The sequence below is a fragment of the Dermacentor variabilis genome, chromosome 11 (genome assembly GCF_050947875.1).
Source record: "Dermacentor variabilis isolate Ectoservices chromosome 11, ASM5094787v1, whole genome shotgun sequence".
Lineage (NCBI taxonomy): Eukaryota > Metazoa > Arthropoda > Arachnida > Ixodida > Ixodidae > Dermacentor > Dermacentor variabilis.
Genome location: NC_134578.1, coordinates 123098592 through 123108608, shown reverse-complemented (window position 1 = coordinate 123108608; position 10017 = coordinate 123098592). Strand labels below are relative to the sequence as shown.

Here is a 10017-nt window from a genome sequence, read left to right as displayed (position 1 = left end):
AAGGATTGCAATGCGATTCAGTGAGTGACATCACCAGTGGTGCCTTTTACAAGAGTCTTAGACAGAGTGGCAAGATATCCCACAAGGACTTGACGCTCACATTCAACACTGACGGAAGCCCTGTTTATAAATCGTCGAAAGCGTCTGTGTGGCCCATCCAGTTCACTATAAATGAACTTCCGCCAGGTGTGCGCCGCCAAAGCCCTGTTCTGGCTGGATTGTGGTTTGGCCACAAACATCCAGACATGATGCTGTTTATGGAAAAATTTGTGGAGGCATTGCAGTCTGTTGGAACTGTTGTGTGGCAGCATGGAACAGAAACGGTTAGATCAAAAGTTCATTCCATCTGCTGTTCAGTTGATGCACCAGCCCGTGCAGCAGTGACAAACCAGACACAGTTCAATGGAAGGTTCGGCTGCTGCTGGTGCCTGACCTGTGCAGAACAAATCGAAGGTATGGCGTTTTTCACATTGCTCATGAATTATTAGCTGTCTCTGATTCAGATGTGCCCGCTAATTGAGTGACCATACGCCATTTCGTCATAAGGATGTGTTGGAAAATGTCTTGCCACGATAACTAGTCTTAGACTCAAACATTGCAGATCAAAGTTGTTTTCACGTTGGCTTCTATAATGTTTTACTTTGTGTGATGATACCTTCTAAGCATACTTGCGACTTCCTTGCATTGGGTTTTCTTAAGCTAGTTTATGGAATGCGCAAGTTCTGTCCATGTTTTGACAGTGCGGTGCATGCTCTGCATTATGTTGTGTTTTACAGCATCCATAGAGGAGTGGTGTGTAAGTTCTCTCTGCTCCGGCGTTCACCTATTTGAAGTGCAACTGCTATGCAACAACTTTATAGTGGGGGGACACAGTGCTGCATTGTCGATTTACACTGTGGGCAATAGCTTGTAACAAAAGGTAGCACAGTACAGAGGCAGTAGCATTTAGTGTATTGATTAAACCGATCTATTGGGCTTACTTTATAGGTACTGACGGGCTAGTTGGGTACCCATGATTTTGGTGAAGCAGTGCACTTGGAAAAGGACTGCTCCTGGACATTTGGACATACATTAGTGCATGTGTATGTCTTCATAATTCATTTTCGTGAAAATGTGTTTTTTCCCAAGTGCGCTGATTCACCAAAAGTCATGTCAAGTGGGCTGTATATAGGTCAGTGGCATGTTTGCACTGAGGCCTTTTGGCGACTTAGAGCATGCTAAAATCTTTTTGTTCAGGCTGTTCTTGGTGCAGTGCAACGTGATGAACTAGAAATCTACTGAAGCAAGGTGTGAGGCTGGGCTAGTTATTAATCCATGATGTGCCCGGTGTGACAGCATACAAAGGACGGAAAGGCACGATGGAGACAAGTACACGATGAACAAATTGGCTGGCACTTTCCTGCAAGCATTCTATATTGATGCAGATTCTTGCTAGAATAAAAAGAACATATGCTTCACATTTCTGTGCACATATTTGTTGAAAGTACTGAATTGCTTGCAGTTGACAACATAGCTTTCATGTCACTACCTGTTACTGTTTAACTTGTGAAGGGCCATGAGATGCATAAGGTGCTGCATCGCATTAATGTAAATGTCAGGCAACCTACTACATTGTACCCTACAAAGCACCAATATGTCACTATGAGCACACTTGTAATAAACATTGTGGGATTTCCTATAAATGTTTGTATTTTTAGGTGTATGTAAAAAAATTTATGGGCATTTCCTTCATTGCAGGTACTCCTCGTTACATCCAAACGGACTTTGCACTGAGAACAGAAGAAGGGGTCCTGAGAGACATGAAGCTTGCCCTTGAGCTGAATGTGCCAGTGAATGGCATCAAGGGTCCATCGCCCCTGATAAACCTTAATTTGTTCAATCCAGTGTTGAGCCAGGCAGTTGACTACATGCACTGTGTGCTGCTTGGAGTGACAAGGCAGCTTACCGAGTTTTGGCTGGACAGTGCAAACTCCCAGGAGCCGTTCTACATCGGTATGTACCTGTGCTCACTTGTTAAAGTGGAGTAATTGAATTCTATATTTTGTTCAGATAAGTCAATTTTGAAGGGAAATAACAATTTGCTCTTGCAGTGCATGTGACAAGAGTATGCCTGATAACATCCATGATTTAGCTGGTACTGATGTTACATACATACAAACATTTCTTTTTTTTTTAGAAATATTACATATCCTGCGCACAAGTCAGAATACTTATGTAATGCAATGCGCTTGCCATGCTCTAAATTGCAGGAAAAAAAAAGAAGGGGCAATCAACCATTCCAGTATACTGGGGAGTGCCGAGCATTGTGAAAAATATCCCACTAAAACTTGCAATTGGTCCAGTGTGGATACCTGCCTGGAAATAGCACTGAAAAGGAAATGTTTACACACTACAGTAGGAATGCCTTTATGTAAGAAGTACACGTAACCGAAATTGACAGATTTGGCCGAGCTGGGTTGAACTAGTTATAAAACAGCTGATTGCTGAGTTGTCGGCTAGTTATTTCAACAGAAAAGACACAATCCAAAATTTTTGTTAGTACTTTTTTAATTTCACGTGATATTCTGTGACTTGCATGTTCTAAGACCTATGGTAAGCATGTGGCTTAAAGAAACTTGAACACGTCATTGCAGTATTACCAGCGTCTGCATGTTCATCATCATTAACGTCTCCGTTTTTGTCGATTAGTATAATGCTTGCATTCTTCGAGTTTTCTGGGACCCTTGCAGTCGATAGTCACCTCGTATAAAGAGCTGCCAGTTTTCCAAGCGTTATGTCTCCTCCATCTTTGATTAAATCGACTGTTATTCCATCTTCTCCTGCTGCGCTCTCTTGCTTGTTTCACTTCTTGTAAGGCCCTTCTCAGCTCATCGCAAGTTATAGGAGTTTCTGTATTCTGTTCTTTACTGTTTTGAATGGAGTTCTCCCGAGTCCTCTGGGCACTGTACGGGTCAGTACAGAATTCTTCCACTGCCTTTACTATACCTTCAAGATTGCTGATGGTATTACCCTGTTCATTTTTTAGTGCATACATCTTGGTTTGTCCTTTGCCAAGTTTCCTTCTCACTCATTTCAGGCTGTGTCCGTTTTTTACGGCTTCTTCAGTCTTTCTCATGTTATAGTAAAGACTATCACTTATTTTCGCCTTGATCAGTTTTTACAGTTCCGCGAATTCTACCTTATATCTTGAATTCGACACTTTCATTCTTTGTTGTTTCTTTATTAGGTCCTTTGTTACTTGGGAGAGCTTGCCTACTGGTTTCCTTGGTGCCTTGCCTCCCACTTCAATTGCTGCCTCTGAAGCCAGCCCAGTTATGGTTTCATTCATTACCTCTATGTCAGCGTCTCTCTGTTCTAAGGCTGCATATTTGTTTGCAAGTACCAGCCTGAATTTGTCTGCTTTTACCCTTACTGCCTCTAGGTTGACCTGTTTCTTCTTGACCAATTTTGCTCTTTCTCTCTTCAAATTGAGGTGAATCCTAGCCCTTTCTAACCTATGGCCACAGCACTTTATTCTACCTATCACTTCTACATCCTGCACTATGCTGGGATCGGCAGACAGTATGAAATCAATCTCACTTGTTTCACTATTATGGCTTTTCCAGGTTCACTTTTTATTGCTACGCTTCCTGAAAAAGGTGTTCATTATTCGAAGCTTATTCCTTTCTGTGAATTCTGCCAGCATCTGTCCTCTAGCGTTCCTAGAACCGATGCCATAGTTTCCAATTGCCTGTTCCCCAGCCTGCTTTTTCCCCATTTTTGCATTGAAGTTGTCGATTACTGCAGTATACCGAGTTTGCACTTTTCTCATGGCTAATTCATCTTCATAAAACCGATCTACTTCATCATGATCGTGACTGGATGTTGGAGCATAGGCTTGTACTGCAACCCTCTCATTAATGCTGTAGAATTCATCAATGTTGCCTGCCATGACCTTATGGATTAGGAATCCTACCCCGTATTGCTTCTTATCTGGGAGACCTCTATAGCAGAGGACATGGCCGTTATTCAGCAATGTATAAGCGTCACCAGTTCTAGTCTCACTAAGGCCGATGATATCCCAAACAATATGTGACAGTTCCTCAAAGAGTCCTACTAAGCTAGCCTCACTAGACAGAGTCCGGCTGTGAAAGGTTGACAGGGTCATTTTCCATTGGCGGCCTGTCCAGACCCAGAGATGCTTAGCACCCTCTGCTGCGTTGACCGCCGCATTGGTCAGGTGCTCCGTAGCTGCTGGGGACTGAGGCCCATGGGTTATTTGTAGGAATCATAAGGGAGGGGGTGGCCAAATACTGTACCAGAGAGGCCAATTCCGGTTCTGGTGAGGGAGTGTCTTTGTCTAAGCTTAGTGTGCCTTCCTAATTTGGTTGTCCCTGGATTAGTATAGTCCCACTCGCTCTCTGCATCTTTTGCCAGTGTCAGGCATCACTGCAAGCCTCTGGATGTCATATAACTGTAAAGGCAATGTGCTTCTCTGTGCATTAAGAAAATTGATGATAGTATAGGTTTCATATCACAGCAGCCAACATTGGCTATAATGCACCAAGCACTAATAAATGTCGTTTTAGTAATGCCTAATGCTTGGATTGCTATAAATATTTGTGGCCTTGCCATAGCTACCATACTATGCGGAGTCTGTAGTTTTTTTATGTGTTTGTGTCCACATGGCATTGCGTGAAAACTAGGGTATTACTAAGGCATGGTTAACATCTAGTCTTGGTACTTGACAAACTGGGCATATGATTTCACTATTCCCAACCATTGCAGGTATTGTAATCGGTGAGGCAAACATCCTCTTCATGGCATAGATGGAATTTGTGGTAGTAACTACGGCTAATTTTTGTGCAGGTGCTCCTTCAACTATAGCCAAGCTGGATAAACGTCTCCTGAGTATTTGCCCACCCCACTGCTTCACACGGCTGCCACGGTCCTTGGCAGACAGGTGCTTCTGGAAGGCGAGCGAGTGGAAGAACTGGCTGCTCTACTACTCTCTGCCAACAGTACTCGGAGTGCTGCCACTGCGGTTCTGGAGGCACATGTCAATGCTGGCCGAAGCCATTTTCACTCTGCTCAAGAGTGAAATTTCACCAACTGATCTTCAATGTGCAGGTAAATTGTTTACTTGCAGTTAGACTATCTTGCTTCTATTTTTAAGAGTATTTACCACTCAGCCTGTTATTACCATTCTCCTGCTGCCAGTGTTCCCTTGTCATAGTCGTTAGCTGGTCCTTCATCAAACCTGCAGCCCCGAGCGACAGCTGTTAAGTGTTAAGGCAAAAAAATACTGCATGGCCATTTGGTCACAAGTCTGCTTCAGACCAAAGTTAGGGATGTCATTATTAGAAATAGGTAAACGAAAATCGAAATTTTCGAGAGCATTGTTTAGGGTAATTTTATGATGTGAATGTTATTTTAGTATACACATTACATACTTACTGTACACAAACTGAAAAGCCAAAGAGCAACAATATGCACACCTTTGGTTAGAGCAGAGGCGCAGAGACTACTCTGTCCCCTACACAACCTTTTGCGCATCATTAAAGCATCACATAGTACGTGCCTTAGCCAATCAGTTCTGTGGGACCTTGCTAGGTGGTCATTTTCCATCTTAGCTAACCACTATACTTGCAGGCTGAAGTAATCAGCAAGCCCAAAGCGACACTGATTATGGCAAAGGCTTGGATTTGTCAATGAATTCAACCTTGTTCTGCAATATAGCCTTCTGATTCGCTCAGATAGCAGAGTGAAAGGCCCTAAAAGTGCCTGTCCCTGGATCGAGTCTTGTAAAACAAATGCATCCTCTAGTGCAAAGCTTTTCTCCTGACACTACTTTTCTTTCATGACTTATACAGCATGCTATATACCACTGTGGCAGGTGCATTTGTGATCGTCCATTCACTCTGCATATTCCCCTCGATGTCCCTGTACCCAGCAGTGCACCCAGTGAAAAAGTGCTCCCGCAGCCTCATTTGCACGATTTTCTGGCAGCTGTGTTTTGTCTGGTATTTGAGGTCGCACAGATGTGGGAGCATTGTGCACACACTCTAACTTCTATAGGAGGGTAAACAAGAGTCAGAAAAGACTTATATCTGGTCCTGCACTACAATAGGTTGCATTTTATGTGCTCTGAACTGCATTTGTTTTGTTCCACTGCTGCACTTCTGAAGCTGTGCAACACCAACTATCCTAATTTTGTGCACTGCTGGTTTCTTCTGGTAGCCATAGCTTCTGAAATTTATGAAGCCTTTAATTAGACTCTCTGAGTCAGTACAATTTCACTCTCATTGACAACCATGGCAACATTGTTTTCTTTTCTGTTTTTTTTTTTTTGCTGTGAATGCTAAAACAAAATGCGATGCAGGAAGATAAAACACTCAATCTGTGCACATTTCATAGGTATGCTTGATTGTGGCGTGAAATACATTTCATGAAAAGGGACAGAGAAAGGACGATAGTGAAGCGGCCAACAGGGGTGGATGTTTTCTGAAGTTGAGTATTGGACTGCAGTTATCATGTGACTATTGTAGATACATCCCCAGACACCATAATAGATGCTCAAGCTATGTCAGAGTGTATTTATTCTGTGTCCCCCATTATGTAAAGTTTTACTCTTGATACATGGGGATGCTCTAATTTAAACCTTGTTAGAGACACACGTTAAGCGGATGAAAGTATTGGAGATGTGATAATTTACATGTGCATTGACAAGCTTACTCAAAGCTTTCTTTCAACAATACTCTTACATGAAACAATTATTTTTTCTAGGTCACCTGCTTGAATCATTTGTGTGCAGAGCTGCAGACCTCTATGGGACTCGCTTCATGACTTTTAATGTCCACCAGCTTCGCCATCTGACGTCAAGCGTGAAGCATCTGGGTCCCCTTTGGGCAAACTCAGCGTTTCCCTTCGAAACAGGGAATGGGAAGCTGACAAAGATGGTAAAGGCAGCAAAAGGAGCTCCGACACAAATACTGGAGAGAGTCACTCTGGAAGGAGAGCTGGAGCTTGCGCTGCATTTGCTTTCTCTTCCGCATGATGTGGTGAGGTTTTGCGAAAGACTGCTTGGCAATGTTCCTGTTAAGAAAGTGACTCGAATTGATAATGTATGCTTATTTGGAGCACCAGTTACAGCTATGTTGTCCGAGCGGGAACTGCAATCTGTGCAAAATTTCTTGGACACAACATCTGCTGTAATTGAGGAATATTCAAGAATGAGCTTTGAAGGCACAATTATACACAGCCAGCAGTATAGAAAAGCAAAGAAAAGTGACTGTTCTGTCGTTGCAAGCCATGATGGGAAATTTTTTATAGTTTCCCATATATTGCATGTAATTGACGGCATTTCTGGCGTGGTTCTCTTGCTTTGTCAGAAACTGGCAATTGGTGAAAATGCTGATGGTTTTCCTCCTCACATCAAAGAGTGTTTTTTGTCACCTGTTGACACTTGTGTTGTTTTAAAGCCTGCTTCTGTTGCAATGCCGGCTTTGTTTATAGACTTTGAGGCTGAAAGCAAGCAGTATGTATGTGCATTGCCCAACATTGTAGAACGGGATTGAACTGAAGTACGAAAACAAAAGTCTCTGCGTCACTGTATTTATGGAAATCTAACTAGCACGTTTTTTCTGAGAAACTGCGTTGAAAAATAACCTGAACTTATATAAAACAAAAGCTGCGTATATGGCCACCAGCGTTTGTGGCATTGTGGAAAGCTCGGTATCTGCAAGAACGCTCGCTGCCGCATACTTTGACAAGTCAGATGCAGAGTTGCATATAATCTGAATTAACTTCTGGGGTTTTACGTGCCAAAACTATGATCTCATTATGAGGTGCGCTGTAGTGAGGGACTCTGAATTAATTTTTACCACTCGGGTATATTCAACGTGCCCCGAATATGCAGCACATGGGCGTGTTTGCAATCCACCCTATCAAAATGTGGCTGCTGCGACCTCGTGCTTAGCAGCACAGCACCACAGCCCTTGAAAGTCAGTATTCTCTCTAGAAGTGATTGCTTGAGATTACTACCCCTGTGTGCTTGGTATCTGTGGCCAATAAAGGCCAAACTTCAATGATAATGCATCACTTTCATTACGAAAGCTCATATATAAAAAAAAATTCCCTTTGGTGAAGGTAACTTCTACATGTCTCGTATTCTGATCCTGAACGTTTAGGGCATGCTATATTTTTCTATTATAAATCTGGCGAGTTGCATTCATACATAATTTTATTTTGTTACTTTAATCTCGTGAAAATTGAGTGGGTTAGAATCCCATAAGTACAGTGTCAGTATGGGTCTGCGTTTTCGAAGTTTATCTTGGAACAAATTCACATCTTTTGTTTATTCCACAATGAAGTTATAGTTGCTCATTCTGACATGCACTATTTATTTGACTGAATGAACATACTCTGATGGGAGCCATGGCGTACATAGCACCGATGTCTTCCACTCACTTTTTTCTCTGCCTACACTGGCTGGCCTTGTTTGTTTAATTTAATCTTTTTTCTACATTCCATGGGTGTACCACTAAGTTGCCTTTCAATATGGTGATCTACTGTAGTAGTTGAGATGGTGACACGCATTACTCACTGCTTTCCAGGTCCACTTGCATAAACAGTAGGACATTCTTTAGTTCGGTGTGTGACGAAGGTGCTGGTGAAAGAGACTCGCAGGCTTTTGCAGAAAGACTATTACACAAGTGTACCCTCATAGTGTGACTAGTCTTCCCTCGTGTGAAGCTGAGAATATTGTCGTAAGTAGAGCCTGCTGGACGATATCAGTGAGCATTAGAGTTGGTACACATAGAGTGCCAAGGCAATGGATGTGTAGCTACGCGGCGTCATACAATCGTTGCAGACCACGTGTGTCATTGTATGACTTCTCATTCTAACGATGTCAAAGTGCCGTCAGTGGTCCTGAATAATCTTTGCTCAATCTCCAAATCTTTCCTTCAACAGTGAGGTGGCATGCACACAGCATGTTTCAAGTGCGTGCAAACAAGAGACTGCTGCTGCGACATCACCAGCCAGAAAACACTTTAGGTAGTCAAATTTGGCGGAACATATGTCAAATCAGTTGAGGTGAATAGTTGGGTCAAATTGTTCTCAGAAGCCTGTCCACTCATTGATGTCCCCTTGAATGTGGACATATGTAGAGGTAGCAATCGAGGTCCTACGAATCTGGCTGTTGTCTCGTTTCTAGGCAATATGACTGCCTTGTGCGCTTGAAGTTTGTGATTGTATGCTTTGTGCTCATTTTATATAGATGATTTGGCAATGAAGCTTGGCAAGCACGCTGGTTCCTTCATTGCTGTGTTCTACTGTGGCTGTATACTGCTCTTTGAGCTGTTTGGTCGGAGTAAATTCCTCAAACTGGGCTTTACTCTGCGAAAGCAGAGACGAGCTTGCATTGCTGAATGTTTGGCAATGTCGATGTTAGGAGAATGAAGTAGGATTGGGCTTCCTGAATGATCCTATTAGTCTGCGCTCATCATGCAGATTGCTTGCCCTTAAATCAATCAATCTGGATAGTGTCGAAGCTAGCTGATGTCCTTGCACCTGTGCTGATCTTCACATCCATGATCATTTCATTCCTCATTGCCAGAGTAGAGTTGTAACCTTGCAGAAATTGAAGAATAGACTGTGGCAGACTAAGCTTACCGTATTTACTCAAATCTAAACGGCCCTTTATTGTAAAAAAAACAGAAAGAAAACTTACCTCAAATGCAAGCAGAATTAAAAAAAGGCCCTTTTAATTGACAGAAAAGCATGATTTTTATTATATAAGTGTGCGTACCATAGGCACGTCCTAAGTTCACTTGTCATCCACAACATCGCTGTCCTCTTCTTTGCTCACTTCTTCCCAAAGGGCATCGTCCTCACCTCAGTCCAGCGTGTTAGAAATGCAGCATTTTCAGAATGCTCTGGTGATCATTTCAGCTGGAATTTCATCCCATGCCACTGCAAACCAGGGCATCTATTCTGCAATGATCACTTTGGTGATACCATTGTCTTCATGTGACG

General features: G+C 42.6%; 1 protein-coding gene across 1 annotated transcript; it reads left to right on the top strand.

The window, feature by feature from the left end:
• Positions 1-245: 245 nt before the first annotated feature.
• On the top strand, positions 246-7629 carry LOC142563490 (uncharacterized). The gene is made up of 4 exons (XM_075674042.1): positions 246-453; positions 1738-1992; positions 4849-5109; positions 6766-7629. The coding sequence occupies exons 1-4, from the start codon at positions 246-248 to the stop codon at positions 7554-7556; spliced, it is 1515 nt and encodes a 504-aa protein (XP_075530157.1). The 3' UTR covers positions 7557-7629.
• Positions 7630-10017: the final 2388 nt, after the last annotated feature.

What these genes read in the sequence shown, in the direction of transcription:
- LOC142563490 (XM_075674042.1), top strand. Translation starts at nt 246, where the DNA reads ATGATGCTGTTTATGGAAAAATTTGTGGAGGCATTGCAGTCTGTTGGA. An exon ending in CCAGGAGCCGTTCTACATCG is followed by an intron (nt 1,993 to 4,848) that starts GTATGTACCTGT and finishes ATTTTTGTGCAG; the next exon opens with GTGCTCCTTCAACTATAGCC. An exon ending in AACTGATCTTCAATGTGCAG is followed by an intron (nt 5,110 to 6,765) that starts GTAAATTGTTTA and finishes TATTTTTTCTAG; the next exon opens with GTCACCTGCTTGAATCATTT.